Below are 22,555 nucleotides of genomic sequence, written 5' to 3' on the forward strand. Positions count from 1 at the left end.
TTGTTAAAAGTGGCTAAATTGTGCATGGGTAGCATTTAGCTCCTTCAAAGATATGAATTCTGTTATTTTGCAGATGAAGATATTTCAAGTGCGTATGATCTTAGAGCCAGTCAAAGTCGGGGAAGGTAGAACCATTAACCACTGTGCTTTAGCTTCCAATCTTTCATTTTTTTTTTATCCTTTGTAACATAGTGGTATTTGAGCCATAGTTGGAATCCACATCAAGTATAAAGAGTTGCAGAACCCACGCCTCAGTTTTTTTTGAATACTCTTAGTCATGGCTTGAACTTAGAAACAAATCTGTATGGATGTGCGTGTGTGCTCAGTCGTGTCTGACTCTTTGCAACTCGGCGGACTGCAGCCCACCAGACTCCTCTCTCCATGGAATTTTCCAGGCAAGAATCCTGGAGTAGATTGCCATTTCCTTATCCAGGGGATCTTCCTGACCCAGGAATTGAACCTACGTTTCCTGCATTGGCAGGCAGATTCTTTACCACTGGCGCTGCCTGGGAAGCCCCTGTATGGATAGATATGTGGTTCAACAAGTATAGTAAAATGTTAATTGCAGAATTTAGGTAGTGGACATCTCGGGGCTCCCTATAAAATTCTTTAAATTTTTCTTCGTTTGAAAATTTTGGCTGTGAAGTAGTGGAAAATAAAAAAGTAAATCCGTAGATTAGTCTTTAATATCATTTAAATGACAGAAGATGGATCATCTTTCCTTCTTTTTCCAAATTAACTTGATTAACTGCAAAGAACGATGCTCTGCACAGGGTAAAATGACAGTTGACAACTTGAAAATGACAAGTGAAATGACAAAACTCTGCCCCCCTAGACGTTACTCTCTCATGGAGGAGAGGATTCATAAATGCATGTAAGAGTTAAATGAGGCAAGATAATGTAGAACTCATTACCATAGTGGATACATACATAGTATTTCTTCACTGTGGCCCAGATCATTAAGTAATGTCTTTAGTTGGTCTTTGAAGAATGGATTGGATTTGGGTGTGTGAAGAAGAGCTAAGGTATTTCAGAGGAGAAGGATGTGGGTCAAGTTCTGAAGGGAGGGGTGGACCGGGCACATACGGCACAGCAGGGGTCCTGACTGGATAGAGCAGTGTGTCTGGGAATAAGAGCTCAGGTGTCGAAGAGCGCAGTGTTTCATCAGGTCTAACACACCATCGTTTATATGTGTGCATGCTAAGTCACTTCAGTCATGTCTGACTCTGCGACGCCATGGACTGTAGGCTGCCAGGCTCCTCTGTCCATGGTATTCACCAGGCAAGAATACTGGAGTGGGTTGCCATGCCCTTCTCCAGGGGATCTTCCCGAACCAGGGATGGAACCCGCATCTCTTATGTCTCCTGCATTGGTAGGTGGGTTCTTAACCCTTGGACCACCAGGGGAGACCCCTGTCTCACAAATTAATCAGAGAAAGGGGGTAGTTGAGATTTTGAAAGCAGTTTTATAAGAGTGGAAATCAGAGTCGACCTTGACAGTTTACCTCACACAAAAAGGTTGATTATTCTGAAAAGTCACGTTTGATTAACTCCTCAGGTATCTCAGGGGGTGTCTCTGTACTTTTCTCTTCTAGCACCCGTGGCCAGTGAGTAGTATAAACAGCACTTTGTTTTCTCTTGTAGGCAAGGAGGGCACCACGAGCTGGCAGAGCGCCTTGTAGAAATACAGTATGAGCTGACTGACAGACTAGCCTTCTATCTCTGCGGCAGGAAACCAGGTGAGTGAAAGGAGAGCAGCCTCTCCACAGCTGCAGCCAGGCAGTCCCTGGAAGAGCAAGTCGGGACACTGCTGATTATGGTCTGTGCTCTAACGTATCCTTGAGAAAACCGCAAATAAGGATTTCTGTGTGAAATGATGACTATGGCATTTTTTGCTATATGTGAAATACATAACATCGGTCACAGCTTGACATTTTAGTTTTTAAAATGATTGCTGTACAGTATGGCCGTTTCAGGAATCAGAGGGCATCATTGAACCCAGCCTGAATGCGGCACCACAGTTCTTGTGGTTAATGAGAGTCAGCATGGAAGAGCAAAGCCTTAACCTCTATAGTTGTTTGCAGAATTCTGCTAGCTAAGGAATGGGGAAAAGGGAAAAAGTGAACTTTACCATTAACCTGCTTTGTTCATGAGGTAGAACTGGGGTCAGCAAACCTTGGTCTGCAGGCCAAATAAGCCTATTACGTTGATTTTTAAAAATAAAGTTTTATTGTAAGATAGCCATGCCCACTCATTTTTGTATTGTCTGTGACCGCTTTCACACTACAGCTGCAGAACTGAGTAGGTTGAGTAATTACAACAGAGACCATATGGCCACAAAGCCTAAAATATTTACAGTCTGGTCCTTTGCAGAAAAATTTTGCCAACCCCTGATATAGCATATCCACATACGTGTATAATCACATAACCAGTGGTTCTCCACCCTGGTTGTACAAAAGAGTTAAGAGCCCCTGGTGTGATTCCAGTTCCCAGTGAGATGGAGTAAGCACACTTCACCCTGTCTCTCCTTCTAAACACAATAAAAACCCTGGACCAAAAATGCATGGAGAGCTATCTAAGGACTCCAGCAGGCAGGTTAGGGAACTCACAGTGACATCAAGCTGGTGATGAGTGTCCCCTTGATTTTACTTCTGATACGGCCTCCAGGACAGCCCCAAACCTGGAACTGCACAGCAGGTGCAAAGAAGCCTTCTCTGTGTGGTCTGAGGAGCAGGAAATGGGGCTGACAGGACTGAGAATCGGGGAGTTCCCACAGGACTTTTCTCTTCCTTTCCCCACTAGTAATCCTGTGGCTTCAGTAATAGCAAGCACAGGTGCCTAAATCTCTGACCAAGAGCCTGAGGGGAACCCTGACGGCTTTTGTTTTATCTTTAGTCTCTCACCACTTGGCCCAGGAGGCCGAACCTGCCTGGTCAGGTGCCTGCTAAAACAAAATATTAACATTCACCACAGAATTCAAGGAAGACTCATAAGAGTCTCCACAACATACTATGTAAAATATCTGGGATACCATCCATAATTACTTGAGATGTAAAGAAACAGGAAAATCCCAAAGACTTGCATGGGAAAAGGTAGTTATTAACAGATGCCAACCCTCAGTGACTCCGAGGTTAGAATTATCAGATAAAGATTTTAAAGCAGATAGTAATATCATGCTTTAAGAAGTAAGTATGAACATTATTGAAGCAAATTGAATAAAGTCTCAGCAGAGAAACAGAAGATATAGAAAAGGACAGAATGTTAGAACTAAAAAATATAATAACTAAAATTTTAAAACCCACTGGATGGGTTTAGTTAGGATGGAGATGACAAAGAAAAAAGTCAGCGAATTGAAAATAGATCACTAGAAATAATCCAGTTTGAGCAACGGAGAGAAAGAAGAGTGGGAGGAAAAGGAGGCTTAGCAGAGCTTTAGGGACCTACGGGACAAAACCAGAACATTAGTATCATCAGACTCTTAGAAAGAGAGAAGAAAGAATGTGGTGCAGAAAAAATATTTGAAGAAATATTGGGTAAAAACTCTAAATTTGGCAAAAGACATAAAATCACAATTTGAAAAGCTCAGAGAACTCCAAACAGGATGAACTCCAGTCATCACTCAGACACATCAAAATCAAACTGCTAAAATATGAAGAAAGAAAATGCCTTGAAAGCAGCCAAGGAAAAAAAATGATACTATATAAAAGAACAATTATGTGTATGACTGTGGATTTCTCATCAGAAACCATAGAGATGAAAAGGAAGTAGAACAATATTTTTTAAATGCTGAAAGGAAAGAACTCTATTTCCATGAAAATAACCTTCAGGAATGAAAAAAAAAAAAGACATTTTAAGATGGAAAAAAAAAAAAGAGAGAATTAGTTGCTCTAACAGAAATACTAAAGGAAGTTCTTTGGGTGGAAGGGAATTGATAAACCAAAGCGAATCTTGGAACTTCAGGAACTAAAGAACAACAACAGAAATGATAAGTATTGGATAAATACAATAGCCTGTTTTCTTCTTAAGTTTTTTAAAAGTATGTATGACAGTTTAAAGCAAAAGTTATAGTATTGTATGGTGTGGTTTTCAGCATGTGTCAGTAATATATTTGACAGTTACAACATGAAAGGGGAGAGGGTAAAAGAAATATGAAGGTAAGTTTTTGCACTTTTCTTAAAATGGTAAAATATTATTTCTAGTAGATTGTAACAAGTTTTGCATATTATAATCCCTGGCATTGAAAAAAGACTATACAATCATATATGGTCAGAAACTCTAGAGAAAAATTAAAATGGAATGTTAAAAAATTATCCAAATAATCAAAAGATGTTTTGATTCAAAATATTCAAAAAAAGAGAGCTAGAGGAGCAAAAACTGTGTAGTGAGAGGAGCAAAACATAAATTCAGAAAATAATGGTATTCCTTTACAGATCTTATTAGTATTTATACAAATGAGACTCTGGCTTGGTTTGTGTTTCAGATCACAAAAATGGGCAGCACTTTATAATACCTCAAATGGCAGACAGGTAAGGCCATTGAAATACCAATCAATTACATCTGTCATGAGTATTTTCCTTGGTTGTTTAGTGTATAAGTGTTTTATATTTTGTGTTTAACAAAGCCCATACATTTTTCTCTTTTATGGCTATGCACTTTGGAAATAAGACGGCTGTAAGTAAACCACCATATAAAATTTTAAGTTTGAAAGAGCGCAAGTAACAAATTTGCTAATAAGAAAAGCGGAGTCTGTGATACTGTGGTAGTCCTAGCCAGCTGTGACAGTATATTGTGTCTCTAGAATTATCACAGAATATTTCTGTGTTATTAGAGAATATATCCTCTGTCTATAATAGGGATCAACAAATTTTGTGGTTGTTGTTGTTAAGGGCTAGATAGTAAGTACTTCAGGCTTTTTGGGCCACACACCCTCTGCCACAGCTACTCTGCCAGTTGTAAATGAAAGCATCCGTGGACCCTGTAAATGAAAGGCGTGTCTGTTCCAGTGAAATTTTATTTCTGGATACTAAAATTGGAATTTCATATAATTTCCACATACTACCAAGTATCATCTGTTGTGGTTTTTTCCCCCAACCACCTAAAAATGTAAATTCCATACTTAGCTCAAACAAAAAGGGGGATTATAATCTGTTGACCTCTGGTCTATAAGGTCAGATGAGATCATGGCTGTAGAAATGCACTTTAAACCCTTATATAGCTAATAACCTTTGCACAGATCCTGTCAAGAGTTCGTGAAAAGATTAATTGCTATTCCATATGTAATCCTGCCATTCTGGTTTCTAACATTCTGCCCCTTTAATATTTTTCTTCTATTGTGCTGTTAAAAAAAATACTTTAAAAATTATGATTTCTCACATACACACCCTGGGGACTAGCATGGCATAGTTTTTGCCTTTTGGTTAGTAGGTGGTTATTTTTCTCTTTACCATGAGAAATGTTTGCATGATTGTGGTATTTCTAGGAGATAGTCTTACCAAGTTCTGTTCAGTTTCCTCGCTGACTATTGGGCTAAAGAATTTTGACCTCTGACCTTGTCCATGAGCTGTAATGAATATCTTGATCCCTTGGCTACCTTAGCCTTTTACAGAGCTCATGAAAATGGTTTTATTTGTTTGCTCATCAGTGTTGTACATTTTCTTAGCAGCCTGGATTTGTCTGAATTGGCAAAAGCTGCTAAGAAGAAACTTCAGTCTGTGAGTATCTCTATTTCCTAGTGAACTCCCCTATGGAAAACCATGTGTCCTGCTAATACCTGTTCTCAGCCTGTTACCTAGTACATCAGATTACTTTGTTTCATGCTCTCAGACATTAAATCAGAAGCAAACCATCAAGTCTGCAGTAAAGAAGAATGGAAGTACTAAGTTTAGTACATCCAGTTCACTGGCTCTGCTTCAAATACTGCCATCTTTCTCTGTTATTTTAAAAGTGAGGACTGTGCCTTTGACTTTTAGAAAGTTGTTTCTCCCTGTAAGAGTTCCCTAGTTTCTCTCAATGTAAACTAGTAAGTGGGGCACTCCTTGGGATGACTTCCTATGGCCTCGTAGGATGCTAGAGACTGATAAAAAGCTCACTGCCATTTGGGATCCAGCCCCCACTCACTGTCAGGCATGTTCTACACCATTCATCAGAGCTTTGTAAAATGTAGGCTTTTAATAGCCAGTTCTGCCCCGGCTGTGTGCTCCGAGTTTACCCAGTTCTTCAGGTCACAAGCTCACATTAGTCTGCGTGTTTCTTTCCAGCCTGTCCATTTCAGCTTAAATCAGGTCCCTGAGAAATCTGCTCCTCTGGGAACACAATCTCTGTGTAAAGTCCCCACAAATGAAGCCTCACCTGGTGCTTCCCCAGCCATTCTAAGCACCTGATTCACCCACCTTAGCTGTTCTCTGTACTCTTAAGATCAGAACCAGGATCCTTCTTGTCATACCCTTTAAGGGCATCATTCCGCTCTCACTCTCAGTTCTGGCCCCTCTTCCCATCTGGTTCCCACTGTGTGTGGGTGTGGGAGTGTGCATTTAACTATTTCTTTAAGGGTTAGCACCCTCTCAGGCCACCTTCAGGTCTTCTTTCTGGAACCCTCTTTTCCCAGCTGTCCTCCCTTTTATCATTCAAGTGGCTGAAGTCTGACCACCTTTGCAATGTAGGTAGGAGTATTCTTAGAGCTCAGCTCTGAATACGCAGCTCTCCTAATTCATGTCTTACTCTTCACCCCCCTTTTTATAGAAGACTCTTTACTAGAACTTCATATAGTACTAAGTACTACATAATACATAAAATGAATTTCTCATTACTAGCATTTACCTGTAATATGCAATAAATGTATTTTATTCAATTTGTTTGGTGTCTCTGTGTTCTGTATCTGCAGTTCTGTGTGTATGTGTTTTTACTGCCTTTCTTAAACTAAGGAGGTCCTGTAGTTAAGATGATAAGCTTTGGAGTCAGCACTGAATATTCTGTGTTTCCTTTAATTACTTACAGTATGTAAGCCAATTTTTATTTTAAATAATAAAAACATTAAAGAGAAAACCCCAGCTCCCTTGACTATGCTGTTTTGTATTTGCTTGGCTGAAAGTTGGGGTTAGGTCTGTAATATCTCTAGATGTTAGAGATACTAGATAAATATCTGGGACAAAGTCAAGTGTAGCTCTCCAGACCCTGGGCTCTGGGTCAGACTGTTCAGGTACAGATCTCAGCTCAGATGAGCTCCGCACCGCTCCGTGCCTCGGTGTCCCCTCCTTTCTAGAAAGCAAGATGATGGTCCAGCAGAGCTGCAAGTCAGAGCTGCTCGGTGAGGGTCAGCTCCCCACACCCTGTGGTCTCCTCCTCATATCAGTGCCAGTTTAGTGTTTATCTTACAGTATCTCCCTAATGAACAGCTGGGAGAAATATAAGACGACTAATGTATTCCTTGAATTCATAAATTTTAACATTTTGAGAGAAACTTGCATCTCCAGTCCCTTACTTCTTGGCTCTGTGACTTGAGGCACACTAACTTCTGTGCCTGGGTATCCTTCTCTGTAAAGTGGTATAACTGTAGTTCCTGTCTTCGGAGAGCTGTAGTATTTACTATCATGATGATATTAGCAAGGCACCTCCAGTACAAGCCTTCAGCAGTATTGCTGTTGTAGTGATTGTTAGTAATAATAACATTAGCTTGTTAGCCCCTTGGAGGAAGCACACTGGGTATTTATGATGCAAGTTCAGCTTCCCAATCCTTCATCACCTTATCCAGCAAAAGTCTCTCAGAGCTGACTTTTAATTATAAATGTAGTGTAACCACGCTAGAGAAAATCTGGAAAATAGAGAAAGGGAATCATCTTCATTTACTATATTCTTTTTTTTTTTCATTTACTATATTCTTAATAAGTTCAGGCTCAGTATTTTGGTATATTTTTCTTATTCTGGTTTCAGATGCCTGTCTTTTTTAACTGAAGCATAATTACAGAATTGTTTATTCTGCCTGTGTCACCTAACAATGTACTGTAACCATTTTAACAAGTCCCAATGAGGTGTGCACTGCTGCTGCTGCCAAGTCACTTCAGTCGTGTCCGACTCTGTGCGACCCCATAGACAGTGGCCCACTAGGCTCCCCCGTCCCTGGGATTCTCCAGGCAAGAACACTGGACTGGGTTGCCATTTCCTTCTCCAATGCATGAAAGTGAAAAGTGAAAGTGAAGTCGCTCAGTCGTGTCCGACTCTTAGCGACCCCATGGACTGCAGCCCACCAGGCTCCTCCATCCATGGGATTTTCCAGGCAAGAGTACTGGAGTGGGGTGCCATTGCCTTCTCCGGAGGTGTGCACAGCCAGGTTTAAATTCTGCAGGAAGTACCTTCTGGTCAGTGAACGAATGGATATTTAGAGTCCCATCTCAGTGCTGGGGCCTGTATGGGGATGAAGGGAATAGTAGAGAATGGAACAAATTCAGCATCTGCCCTCACAGAGCAGGGCAGCAGTCACCCCGGAAGTAACATCCACTGGGCAGCAGGGTTTCATGAGGGAGGAAGTGCAAGGAGAGCTGGGGCCAGCCTGGCGGGGGGCTTAGTCTCCATTGGTTTGAGGAAGACCTGGCTGCTGCCAAGCGGGCGCCCCAGGCTATGGGGACTGTTTTGCTGGGACACTACACGGTGTACTGATTAGACAGGCTGTCCTTGGTAGGGGACGCTCAGGTAGTTCTTTGGGGGTTTGGAGAACCCCTGCCTACTGAGGATGGAGAAGGAAATGGCAACCCACTCCAGTGTTCTTGCCTGGAGAATCCCAGGGACGGGGGAGCCTGGTGGGCTGCCGTCCATGGGGTCGCACAGAGTCGGACACTGAAGCGACTTAGCAGCAGCAGCAGCAACCTACTGAGGAAGACAGCAGAGACTTAACCCAGAGGTCTGGGTGGTATTTTCCTGCAGGGCACGTTTTATCCTCTTGAGATGGCATGTTTTGACTTCTTTATCCTACCAAGGGTTTAAGATCCCTTACAATGGGGGTGGGGAGCACTGGCAAACATTTTCCAGAAAGAGCAGAAGAGACTTTAAGGTGATGTCATGCGATGAGTGGAGAATGGACTCTTGTCTTTGAGATTTGCACTTTAGCTGCCTTGTGCATCTCTTATCTGCATGTCTGGAGGGAGGCTGCAGCAGGTGGCAAGTGTTTTTAGAGGATCTGTACCATTTTGGAAATGCTATTGTCTGTTTAACGGTGGGTATTTGCTAAGTAAGGATAAGACGTTGGAGGTAGAAGGGTGAATAAGTCACAGTCCTCACTCATTCTCCTAGTGTTAATCCTTGTCCCTTGTGTCCCTGATATGTTTTTGCTTTCAGCTAAGTAATCATTTGTTTGAAGAACTTGCCATGGATGTGTACGATGAAGTTGACAGGCGAGAGACTGATGCAGGTGACTTAACATGTGGCTCTGTTTACTAAGCTCTGTTACCATAGGCAGCAGCAAGCTGCCAGCCTCAGTGTTTCTCCTTGCCCAACTCCTGCTGTCCTGATAACACGTGTGTCGACTTTGACTCTTGTGTATGTTGGCTTCGGAGTGTGCTACCCCAAGTCTCCCTAGTAACGTGGGAGCCGCGGCTCTCAGAGGAGCAGCAGCGCCCGTGGTGATGAGATTCTATCTCTGGCTCTTTCCTCTGGCTAGTCTGGCTTGCCACGCAGAACCACAGCACCCTGGTGACCGAGACAACCGTCGTCCCCTTCCTTCCAGTCAATCCCGAGTACTCATCGACACGGAACCAGGCAAGTGGCCGAGTCCAAAAACACACTAGTGGTGATCTTTGAGGAATGACCGATATTGTGGTATTTTATTTTCCCAGGACAGGTATTTAAAATGTTTTTGACTGATTAAAATGGTAATATCCTTTATGTACCAACACACACATCACAAATTGATAAGAAAAGCAACAGAAGTTAATGAGTGAGAAAGAACATAAGACAGTTCACAGAAGAATTACAAATGGCTTTCAAACACCTTTTAAAGAAATATTTCACCTCATTAGTAATCAAAGAAAGCAACCTGAAGTCATTAATGAGTGTTTCATCCATCAAATTAATAAAGTATATGATAAAGGAGACTCCACACTGGTAAGGATGTGGCATTCTTATGCTACAGATAAGAGTTTAAATTGCTACAGACTGCAGAAAGGCAGTTTGTTAACTGGTTACAGAGGTCTCAAAATGAACTGCATCCTTTCACCCAGGATATCAAATAACTTTGATCCAAATACCTTATTTGGGAACATGTCCTAATAAAATAAAAGTACAAAGCTTTATGCATACTTTCATTGAAGCATTGTATGTAATGATAAAGCACAGAAACCAAGCCTAAGCATCCATCAAAAGGAGAGAAGTTGAATAAATTATGAAGTTCTTTTCATTTTTTTTTGATTAATGTTTATATATAGTGATGGAGTCCCAGCATCTAAACTGTCTTGAAATTTAAAAATCTATCCCTTCAAGTTGATTTTTAACTAGTAGGCCTATTTCAAAACAGAATTGATAAAGTATTAAGTAGAACCATTTCATTTCAGTTCACAAAAAGAAATATGCCTTGTGAGAAATGTTACGTCGTTCTATTATGTAAATGGTTTTAAACTATACACAGAAACAAAGTTTGATTCAGTTATGGCTGTGATTGATGGTACTTTGAGCATGCTGGAAGGCCTTTGCTGAACTCTAACAATAGTCTGACTAATTTTATGTGAACATGTGTGTATTTTTATATCTGGGAACATTTCCAATAATTTTCTCACCCTCAGGGCAGACAGAAACTAGCTCGGTTTAACGCCCATGAGTTTGCCACTCTGGTTATCGACATTCTCAGTGACGCCAAGAGGAGACAGCAAGGCAGCCCTCTCTCTAGTTCAAAAGGTAACTGTTTCAGACCTCTAAATGTTTGCTTCTTTGGCCTTCTGAACTTCACACACGTGTTAAAGTTATAAAAATAATTAAAGCAGTCATCGATACCACAGCGTAAAGCCCTGTTAAGTTTTATTGGTACTATGTTGTGATGACAAGTTTCTCTCTCTGAGTCCTGGTTGAATATCTCAACATTATTAACTGTGATTCACATTTATCTTATATATGAGTTTTTACCCCTCAGTCACCTGCCTTCCTTATAAAGTTGCATTCTGAAATTAATTCAGGTATGACTTAGATCTTGTTAAAGGATATCTGCACTGAGAATTTTTGGTGTTTAAAGTTGTGAAGAGAGCACCTAGCACATATTTCCAAGGTGCCCTTCAAGTCTTGTTCAGTAGCTCAGGGTCCTGTCTCGGTGCTTGAGAACACACTTCCTCCCCAGCCCTGATACTGTATTTTTGTTGTTTTGTACATTTTGTTGTTTTCATTTTAAAATTAAAAAAATTTGAACCGGAAAAATACATTCAATAAGAATTCAGTTTTTCAGTCAACATCTTATCCCCAAAGATAGTATCATTAACTGACAGCAGTTTGTCCTTCTTGATTTTACTGACTCAACCAGACATAAACAAGTTCTAAGAAACTCGATTAAATTTTGGTGAAGGTGCAGTGATAAGGGTCCACTCATAAATTTGAAGCCTTAAAATGTACAACTTCCTTTGACTTGGTGGGTCCATCTCTAGGTGTTAATTGAGGAGAATTAGAGATATTATATGCATGATACATATTACACTGGAAACAACAGAGCAATGGTTAGTTTCATATTTGAATAGGGCACACTTTTTTCAGGGACTATGTAATGATGTAATATAAAATAATTAATTTTTTGAAGAAGGTTTAGTATCATCCCAATTTTGTAAGGAAAACATTTATGTACATGCATATGTACAAATGAATATAAAGATGCCATTTATCCCCATTACTCCCAGATCTCATATTTGCCAGTTCACCTATTCATTAAAATTTATTACCTTGAGAATTCCCTGGCATCCCAGTGGTTAGAACGCTGGGCTTTAACTGCCAAGGGTGCAGGTTCAATCCTTGGTTGGGGAACTAAGATTCTGCAAGTTGCATAGGGCAGCAAAAAGATAAATAAATTAAAAATTATTACCTTAAAATCTTATACCACTTTGATGGTAATTTGTGGATCTGTACAGTGTGGTAAAAAATTTGAGTCACCCAAAACACATGTTCCCATGTGAGACTGAGCAAGGCCACACTCTTCCTTTTATTTCAGCTCTTACACTGTAAGCAAGTAGCCTTTTTAATACTTATTTAGTGCTACAGTTTTCACATTTTTTGATAATTTCACTGTTTAAAGTAGTCCCCACGTACAGTGCTGAAGAGCTGTATAGCATTCCTGAGCACACAAAGGCGGTGACATGCCTTACAGAAAATACATGTGTTAGATTAGCTTTGCTCAGGCCTGAGTTACAGGGCTGTTAACCATGAGTTCAATGTTGATGGATCAATGATATATATTCAAGATGTCTTTAAATAGAAACGCATGTGAAACAAGGTTATGTATTTATCAGTGGACAAAAATGTGACCAAACATTTGCAGGAACCTAACTGTATTTCCACTCAGAACAGTGGTTCAGTATTTGCTGATTTGTTCTTCACACCAACTTTATAGACCATGACTGCTACAAATAGTAAAATCTGTATGTATTTGTATATGCTTGGGAAAAAGACTGGCAGAAAATAGAACGACATGTATCAATAGCTATGAATGACTACTCTTATCATTCAGTTCAGTTCAGTCGCTCAGTCATGTCCGACTCTTTGCAACCCCATGAATCGCAGCACGCCAGGCCTTCCTGTCCATCACCATCTCCTGGAGTTCACTGAAACTCACGTCCATTGAGTTGGTGATGCCATCCAGCCATCTCATCCTCTGTCGTCCCCTTTTCCTCCTGCCCCCAATCCCTCCCAGTATCAGAGTCTTTTACAATGAGTCAACTCTTCGCATGAGGTGGCCAAAGTTCTGGAGTTTCACCTTTAGCATCATTCCTTCCAAAGAACACCCGGGGCTGATCTCCTTTTGAATGGACTGATTAGATCTCCTTGCAGTCCCAGGGACTCTCAAGAGTCTTCTCCAATACCACAGTTCAAAAGCCTCAATTCTTCAGCGCTCAGCTTTCTTCACAGTCCAACTCTCTCATCCATACATGACCACTGGAAAAACCATAGCCTTGACTAGACAGACCTTTGTTAGCAAAGTAATGTCTTTGCTTTTCAATATGCTGTCTAGGTTGGTCATAACTTTCCTTCTATATTGAGTCCTTACTACTTGTGTAATCTGATGGTATGTATATTTTACATATTCATTTTGAAAACTAAAATTCCCTTTGAGTAAACATAGTTTATCACCCAGATATTATCCTTCAAAATGTTCATAAACAGTATTGGAAATTCGAGGTTTGCTTGAGTTGCCTGAAAGAGAGCTGAGAGACTTGGATAATTTGTGAAGTCTTTCATTCATAATATGTCAGAGCCGATAGAACCATCGCTATTTCCCAGTAATTATATGCTCTTGGTCTGCATGGGTGTGTCCAGTGGGTCATTTTCTTTCTCTCTCTTTCTCACTGGCGTTCAGTTAAGGAAAGGCCAACATGCCTATTCAATGATCTCCTAGTTTTTAGGCTTACTTTAGCAGTTTTCTTTCTGTTTTGACTTGACATTATCTTGTAAAAAAGTTACAATTGTAACTGAATTGCAGTTAATCGTACCTTAGTTACAGCTTTATTTTCATGATTTCGAGCTATACTGTTTCCTTGAATGATTACAAATTTGGGAACCTGCCACCTTACATGTGGAGAAGGCACTGGCAACCCACTCCAGTACTCTTGCCTGGAAACTCCCATGGACGGAGGAGCCTGGTAGGCTGCAATCCATGGGGTCGCAAAGAGTCGGACGCTACTGAGCGACTTCCCTTTCACTTTTCACTTTCATGCATTGGAGAAGGAAATGGCAACCCACTCCGGTGTTCTTGCCTGGAGAATCCCAGGGATGGGGATTGGTGGGCTGCTGTCTTTGAGGTCGCACAGAGTCAGACACGAGTGATGTGACTTAGCGGCGGCAGCAGCAGCCACCTTACATGAGCAGCTCTTTCCTAGCCATCTAATTCGTGCCCATTTTGGCAGGCATCTCAGATGGTTGCTTTACTCTCTCTCTATAGTTTTCCGTAGACTCTGTCCAGTTGATAACGTGCTCTGTTATCCCTTTTTGGGGTGAATAGAACCTTGATATTTCTGTCATTTTTCTTCCAGTGTTTTAAATGGCTCATTTTTCTTTTAGGAAAAAAGAAGTTCTTTTCAAGCCTGAGGTAAAGTTATTTGCTTCTGTTGACAGACAATGTGGAACTGATACTGAAAACAATTAGTAACCAGCACAGTGTTGAGAGTCAGGACAATGACCAGCCAGACTACGACAGTGTGGCGTCAGACGAAGACACGGATCCGGAAGCCACTGCAAGCAAGGCCCACAGGCAAAAGGTAAGGTGGTGCATTGCACACAGAAAGTGAGCTTATGTTCTTTTTCAGATCTTTCCTCCTAAAAATTTGCCTGATTGGTAAAGCATTTGAGGGCTAGGCCTGGGAAAAGTGCTCTGGAGGTAAAGTTGGGTTTTCTACTAGTTTGGCCCAAGCAAAGGTCAACAAGGTAAATAGTTTTAAAATAGGGGGTCCCTCGCCCCTGAGTCAGTTGCTGACTCACAGCCTGGCTGCAGTATTGACTTTATAAAACCTGTGAGGAGGGACGGGTGGGTTTTATTCTTTCAACAAATGTTTACTTTTGTTGGGTAGTTACCCAAACTTCTGTGGATAATACTCTCCTAAATGATGCCTGGTCTCTTTCCTCTGTGAGGCTGTCCTCACCAAAAGGAGAGGGAACTGCGGTTTGAGGGTCATAAGTGCAGACAGGAGCGGAGGGGTGGGGGCAGGCGGTTCACAGACACAGCCTGTCACTGACGGGGAGTGTCAGGGGAGGCTGGAAGGCCCAGGACGTGGGCACGTGGAGAGGCGGGGAGGGGTCAGACTGAGCGGAGGTGAGACGGGCACCTGGGGGACGTCTGGTCACGTAGAGAGGCGGCCTGAAAGGAGAGGGAGTCTGAGCTGTGGCAGAGGACAGGGGTCACACCGTGCAGGAGTGTGACCCCAGACTGAAGAGCCGAGACCTCGGCTGGCAGCGCAGAGCCCAGGAAGCTTTTAGGCAGGGCAGGAAGACCATGTCCACCTTGTTGGGTCCTCTGTTTGGGGAGGACCGTTCTGGTGGGTCAGGAGCAGAGGAAAGGAACCCAGGCAGGGAGGTGCCGACAAGGTCCAAACAAGAGCTGACACAGGCTCACCTCAGGGCCTCTTCAGCTGGGAGGGTCTGGATGGAAAAAAAAAGTCACTGTAACAGAGGGTGAGCCCAAGGCCAGGGCAGCAGGGGCCTGGCTGGCCCGCCTACCGCTGAATATCCCAGACCTGGCCCACAGGGGCTCAGCAAACACTTGAGAATGGACAAACAGGAAGACAGGAAAGGCAGGGCTTGGTGACAAGTTAGACATTGGAAGTGGGAAGGTAGATTTACCCGAGTTGTGTCCGGAGTTTTCCAGCTTACACAGCTGTGAGGGTCAGTGGTGCCACCGGCAGATGCAGGGAACATGGAGGGGACGGCAAGAGTCAGCCTTCTCCCCAGAAGTGCTGGGTTCAGTCGAATGAAGGCGGGTCATGACTGGACCCTGCACAACAGGGTCCCTGCACTGGCCGGCCTCCCCCTCCTCTGGGCCTTGCACACCCACGCCCTCTAGCTGAGTCCTACCGCAGGCTGGAACGCTGTCCTCCAGATGGCCACCAGACTAGTGACCTCCCCTCCTGCAGGCTGTTGCTCATGTCCCCCCACCCAGCTGTCTAGTTAAAATGCACCCACCCCCACCCGTCTTTCAGCTCCCCAGCCCCTCACTCCTCCTCCATAGCACTTATCACATTCCCCTATACTATGTAGTTATTATTATTTTTTCCCTCTCTCACTCAGTTGGGATGTAAACACCATGGAAGCAGGAAACTTTTTCTATTTTCTTTTCTTATGTAACCTAAGCCCCTAGAACACTGCCTGGTGCTTAGTAAAAATCTGTCAGAATGAGGGAAATAATGAATCAAAAAAGAAAAATAAACGAACAAGAGAAAGGCAGATGAGACAGGTGTACAGAGTCAATGTTAGAGTAGATTTGTGGCCCCACTGTCTGATTGCCAGAAAATACTGACTTGAAAATTTTTCATCTATTGTAGGAGCCCTACCTTTCTGTTTTATTTTTGTATTCCTCTCAGAAGCCTTGATTTGGTTTGATTAACTTTGCGATCCAGCTGGCACAGTCAGAATTTGAAATTCTTGAGCTGTTAGTCTTGAATGTTATCATCGTCTCAGATTGTGAACGTTTTCCCCAATTTATTTTTAGAGCCTAGATTCAGATTTATCAGATGGACCAGTCACTGTGCAGGAATTTTTGGAGGTCAAAAACGCTCTAGTGGCTTCTGAGGCCAAGATACAACAGCTAATGAAGGTGAATAACAACTTGAGTGACGAGCTGAGAATTATGCAGAAAAAGGTAACATGTCAATAAATGCCAGGATGGTTGCTCTTTAACCCCATAGTATATAAGGAAGAATCCCAGGCATGATGCTTGTGATCAGAGGGAAGAAAAACAGACCTGAAAATCTTTGGGCCAAGCTGTCTCTTTGGAAGCAGTATGTATTATGGATATTTTCAATGAAGTAGCTTTGATTAGATATAAATCCAGTTTAAGTTTCCCAGGTAGGAGAACATCATAACCTATTAAGTAAGTGTTCATATCAGTTGTAGAGACCCTTGCAAGGATCCTGTGTTTCCTGGGAAGCTAGACACAGCTCCATGGATGTGATTCTTACTGTTTATTGCTTATTCTAATCACACCATGAGACAGAGCAGACAAAAGCCCGGAACAGGGTGTGTGTTCACCAGCATTTCAGAGCCCACCCCATGCCACACACGGGCTGCTGTCCCTGTTCACTCTTGTTTATTGTTACCCACCCCCAGCCTGGCAGCCTAGTCGCACAGTCCCACTGCACTGTTCGCCAGTTCCTACCACTAATTTATGATGTCCTCGGAGTCACAGAACAGATACTCAGTATAAGAAAGCCTTTCATGTGTACAAGTGAGAACTGTATGCTGGTGAGAGACAATCCCATTTGCTTGTTTGCCACCTTTTGAGAGAGTCAGAAATACATGAATATATTGATCTCTAAAAAGCGTGTGGCTAACGGAGCAAAGAATATGTTTAAGAGAGGATTATGTATGTCATTCTTTATAAGAATGCTAAGAAGAGGAAGTAGAAAAATTCTAAATTCTGCCCTAGACTTTGTCGGCACTGCTCCCACCATTCAGTGCTCTACAAAACGAGATACACACACGCTTCCCTTAACCAGAAACAAAACAAAGTATGTATCTGCATCTTCCTACTGTCACTTGAAGAGTAATGCTTCAGAATCGTTACCACCACCGGAGGACACGGCGCACCTTGTTTGTGGCTAGGCCCTTTTCAGCGGTGCTTCCTGAGGGAAGGCTGAAGAACTAAGGGGCCCTTGTGCCTCTGCTCGTCAGGAAAGGGCACAGCAGTGCATCCTCACCTGGGACTTGGTCCAGGACTCTCTTTGAGTCTAGATCATTTTTTGGAGACATTTTGACATAGATGGCTTCAATACCTGTAATAGAAGGGGATAAGAATACCTGAAGATCAATCAGATTTTAATCAGACATTTGTTCTCTGCCACCCTGGTCCTGTCGAAGGCTGGTGTGCAGCCATGAACAAGACAGACCAAGTGCCCTTTTGCCATAATGTACAGGGCTTGCACTTCTCTCTTCTCTGAAATTTCTTTTGTTTAGTGAGTTATAGTTTGTCTCATTAGTTGAACTAAAACATGGATTTAGGGTGACTTTTTCTGAAACAAGCTGACTTTGCCACTGCAAATCAGTCTGCTAAGCATTACCATTTTTATTCTGTTATGCTCCTTTTAGTATTTGTAGAAATCACCAGAGATAACTTCGAATCTCTGAAAGCAAATGTCTCGAGCTTCTTTAAGAAATGTTGAGTGGAATTATTTGTCATCATTCGTGGATTATCTCCTTGATTCTTAGAAAATGCTCTTGATTTCTGAAACTGTTATCTGTAACTTTTCATTTCCTGTTGTACTCCTTCCAAACAGAAAAAGTATAGCCTGGTTCTTATTAAGATAAGCATCATTCAGGTTTATCCAAGGACATCTCGCTAAATTCAGAGTACTAAAACTTTTTAAAGTTGAGACCAGCTGAGATCTCGCACATTCAGGTGAGATCCAGACTGGATGTTCTAGAGTGAAAAGTGTGAAGATAAAGTTTCAGATTTCAAGACCTTGTCTAAAATCCTCTAGGAGGTTTCCACATAGATAAGCACATGACCAGATCCCCCCGTCCTTCACTGAGGGCCGTGTGTCAGTTATATTCCTCACTTTTTGGCCCTCGACCGTTTATTTCACTTGAGAACATGGGTTCCCTAGTAAGGAGTTTTGACAGGCACGTTATGCCTGTCTGTCTCCTGGAATGTAGGACTTTTCAGTAGATGCTTATTACTTTGCAGCCATCCTTGGAAAGGGAGTTGCAGATACAAGTTATGGCCTGAAGCATAGGTGTAGAAGCATCCTCTCATTTCTCAGGGGTCATGCTTCGAGAAAATAGAAAACAAGGGTATTTCTGTGGCAAAGACAGTAAGTCAGACTTTCACAGGCATTTTGGCACTACTGATATAAAGTATATGGAACTCGTTTATTCAGTGAAGAAACGTTGATTTTATTTCAAAGTCAGGTAAAGTTTTTTAATATAGTAGTCAACAAAGTCGCATGATTTGTGTCTGATCTTTCACATTTAACAGTTGCTTGGAAAAGATGCTAACTAATGAAGAGGAGCAGCCACTATTGGTGTATTTGTCACAGAGCGGTGCTTTCTAAAATAGAAATTGAAAGTAACTCCTAACACTGAATGGGTTGGCTATTGGAAAAAAGTAATGATCTTCTGGTGCAGACACAGTTGCTTGTGGACTTAAGCCTTGGCCCCGGTGGGGAATTTGGTCAGATTTTTGCTCTCTCTCAAGGAGTAGACAGCTGAACTCATACCACACCCAGCTTATAAAATGCCCTGGAGGATGGAGGAGCACCAGAGGGGAAGGACGTTGTACAGCCTGGACTCAGTTACTTGTGTCTAACATGCCAGATGGCTAAAGAGGAACCCAATTCCTTGCCGATCCCTGTAACTCTAATTCATCCAGCACCATGAAGCAGCCTGCATGTGAGCAATGGGAAGAGCATTCAGGGCCTCCAGGTGCCAGCCTCTAACTAAAACGGGGTGGTGCCAGGCAGCTTAGCGTGTTTAAAGCTGACACCACCACGGTCACAGTTCTGGGCGACAGAGCCAAAGGAGAGCGAGGCCAGGTCTTCCGGCCCTGGCTGGAAGATGACTGATCACCAGAGGGCGGCGCGCCAGTGCAGCGTTCAGACGAAGGTGTTGATAGCTCAGTAGGCCTCCGGTTCTCTTCGTGATATGTTTATAGAGCAAACTTACCATGATCTGGTTCCCTCTCTTTAAGGAAAAAAAAAATAGTTGTTTGGAATTTCAAAGAATATATTATATAATAAAAACTTGTTGATCTTTATTTTTCCTGTTGGCTTTTTGGGCAGCAATAGCTCATCTGATTTTTTTTTTTTTTTTCCGTAAACTGGATTTCACTGTCTTTCTTGCTTTGCAAAGCAACTCTAAGTTATCTTTGTGCTGCTTCCATGGTGTCTGCTGACATTTTTGGCATTTCTAAATTGCTCAGGGCTCATCTGAAAAGCAGGTTACCTAAGTGATGTCTTAATGATCTCAAGCTCTTGCTTGAAACAGCCTTAGAAACAGCCTGCCTGCAGACATTTTCCAGGGCCACCATGACCAGTCTTTAAGCCTTGAGATATTTTGCTTTTAAAAAGTCCAAACTGCAACTTTTCCACAGTCAGAAATGATTTCATTTGCTTAAGTGATTAAGTGAGTTGATTGCATTTCACTCATTCTAGCAGAAAGAGTTTGTGTTTGTGGTTGCCTTTGACTTTCAGCTCAGCAAGCTGTTACTGTTGTTATTGTTAAAGCTGGTAGTCGTATGCTTTTACTTGGTGTTTGCTTTTTCTGCTTGCTATAGAAAAACACAGTCCCACTGCCAAACATGTCTTTCAGCTTCAAACACTCCAGAGTGAAAATTCGAACCTCAGGAAACAGGCCACAACCAATATATATCAGGTGCAAACTGGTTCTGAGTACACAGACACTTCCAACCACTCTTCCTTAAAGCGACGTCCATCTGCCCGGGGCAGTAGGCCCATGTCCATGTACGAGACGGGATCGGGTCAGAAACCCTATCTCCCAATGGGAGAAGTGAACCACCCCGAAGAGAGCAGGACGAGACTCCAGCCTTTCCCAGCGCACGTAAGTAACACCACCAGCGCTTCCGCTCTTTACTCTCTGTCCAGCCTGACCCCTGCCTTCCCTCTTCTCAGCTTGCAGATCCCCAATCTCCGCTTTGCCAAACTGGGCTACGAGAACCGTCCTTGTGTTTGCTGTATTAACATGTTGACAGGTGCTTGTGGTGTTCCCACAAGCACTCAGGGCCCGTGGCCGAAGGTGTCCCAGCAGCTCTGGGGATTCTGGCTCTTGCTCAGCCCCCTCTCCCCCTTTTTCTGCCTCATATCCATAGTATATTTCCTGGGCGGCCACTGTTGGAACTTTTTTGGTTATGAACTTCCTTCCCCATATCCAAAACCAAAAATTTATAAAGGTTACCACTGGAAGAAAGTACCATCTTCTTCCAGGTAGGCGGGCACATGCCCGCTTATGCACCAGAGCCCTTGGAATTCAGAGTGCCTTCTCCACTCTTCCGAGTGGAGCGGGTGGCATCTGTGGCCTGGGGGTGCAGGCCTGGTCGGAGGCCTGTGGGCCTCGGCAGCCCTGTACCTGTGGTCAGTGTGCCGGCTTAGCTGCTGCCTCCTCCTCCTCCCTTGTGGGGAGAAAGTGTTGCTTTTTCATTTCATGAGAACGAGATGTAAAAACTCCTATATCGACTTGACCTGCTTTATGTTCCAAAGATGGTATTCTGTAACAGGCTGCTAACACTCTTGCTTTTCCCATGGAATAAGTATTGTGTTGTGAGGTTTTCAAATTATATATCTTTTGGATTAATTTATTTTAAAAACCTATGTTTTGACAAAATGTTGTCTGCATTTTGAATCTACGTGATTTTATTTTTTCAGAGAGTAATACTTATCTTTTTGGATGTCAGTTGCTCTTCAGTCCACTTTTATAGGAATTTCCAAAAAAGTTCTCAGAGTCAATAGTAAAGAATATGGCCTGGGAAATTATACCCTATTCAATTTTGTCAAGGTTTAGTGTGATAAAATTACAGTGTTGTTATATTGTAATTGGGAATCTGCTGCTTCAGCTTTTAAAGTGGTTTGGGCTAAACATTCTAAAACAATTGATTCAACACATTTGGTGTAATGGGAATGCCATTGAACTAAGTTAAGAATCTTATTTTTGTATAACTGAGAACAAAATTTAGGAAAAGCCACTTTGTTCATTTTCACAGTGCACTTTTTGATTTTAAAAACATTTAAAATGTAAAAATGTCTTATTATTTTAAAAGTTCTATATCTGTACTGTATCTGATATACATAAACCAACTTTAAATCATTTGTATAGATTTTCATTTCATATCATCTGTCCTGATTAAAAAACAAATACTTGTTTAAGACTATTAAAAAAAAAAAGAAACCATTGGCACAATTGACAGATTATGCTAGGTACTGTCTTTTACCTCATGGAAAAGTAGCCTTACAGATCCAAGTAATTTCCGAGAGGCATTTATTTCACTGAGGGATTAAACATCTCTGGGGATCTGTCATTGGCTAGCGTGGGCATTGCAGCACTGATCCCATGTAGTGAGTTGCTCCTTAGGAGTCTTTTAACTGGGAACCCAGGTGAAGCCAGGGTGGGTGGCGGGGTTTCATGCTTGTTTTGTGTTTTCCCGAGTGTGTCTCTTTTTCCCCTTCCAGATTGGGAGGAGTGCGTTTGTGACCTCCTCTTCATCTCTGCCTTCCTTCCCCTCAACACTGTCCTGGTCGAGGGACGAGAGCACCCGAAGGGTTAAGTACACTGAATGGTCTGCTCTCTGGAGGAGGGGCCTTGCTCCTGGGCGCTTGGTGCTTCTCCTGGCCCTCCCTCCTCCACTAACCACCTTCTGTCCTGCATGAGGCCTCGCACGCACACCCGGACTCATGTCTGTGGGAGAGGGCCTCCCTCTAGCTCACTCCACATCGCTCAGTCTCACATGACATTTAACACAGTCCACAGTTCGCCCTGTAACGTTGATTCTGAATGTTCTGTCTTTTTAAACAATCAGAAAATTAGCTGGCTGCTGGTTAAACATAATATGGCAAATCTGTCCAATTTTGTTGAGAGTGTTATTAGGACTAACAGAAATGCTGAGACACCGTGTTTCTTTTTTTTTTTTTTTTCCAACGTCTTGACGTGTTATGTCAGCACCTGACTTGACAGAC

At 42.4% G+C, this 22,555-nt stretch overlaps 1 protein-coding gene across 7 annotated transcripts in view; it reads left to right on the forward strand.

The window, feature by feature from the left end:
• GIT2 (GIT ArfGAP 2) overlaps window positions 1–22,555 on the forward strand; it is a 42,488-nt gene that overhangs the window by 9,294 nt on the left and 10,639 nt on the right. Inside the window, exons 7-16 of one of the 7 annotated variants that reach the window (XM_055551038.1) lie at window positions 1,644–1,738; window positions 4,480–4,525; window positions 5,659–5,710; window positions 9,324–9,396; window positions 9,646–9,743; window positions 10,763–10,874; window positions 14,280–14,422; window positions 16,366–16,515; window positions 20,181–20,429; window positions 22,052–22,141. In XM_055551038.1, coding sequence (XP_055407013.1) covers window positions 1,644–1,738; window positions 4,480–4,525; window positions 5,659–5,710; window positions 9,324–9,396; window positions 9,646–9,743; window positions 10,763–10,874; window positions 14,280–14,422; window positions 16,366–16,515; window positions 20,181–20,429; window positions 22,052–22,141 — 1,108 coding nt within the window. Of the gene's footprint in view, window positions 1–1,643; window positions 1,739–4,479; window positions 4,526–5,658; window positions 5,711–9,323; window positions 9,397–9,645; window positions 9,744–10,762; window positions 10,875–14,279; window positions 14,423–16,365; window positions 16,516–18,849; window positions 20,155–20,180; window positions 20,430–22,051; window positions 22,142–22,555 lie in introns of those variants that run through there. The other 6 variants (XM_055551039.1, XM_055551041.1, XM_055551042.1 and 3 more) reach the window with 6 other exon arrangements.

This window comes from Bubalus kerabau, chromosome 16, assembly GCF_029407905.1.
Source record: "Bubalus kerabau isolate K-KA32 ecotype Philippines breed swamp buffalo chromosome 16, PCC_UOA_SB_1v2, whole genome shotgun sequence".
Taxonomy (NCBI): domain Eukaryota; kingdom Metazoa; phylum Chordata; class Mammalia; order Artiodactyla; family Bovidae; genus Bubalus; species Bubalus kerabau.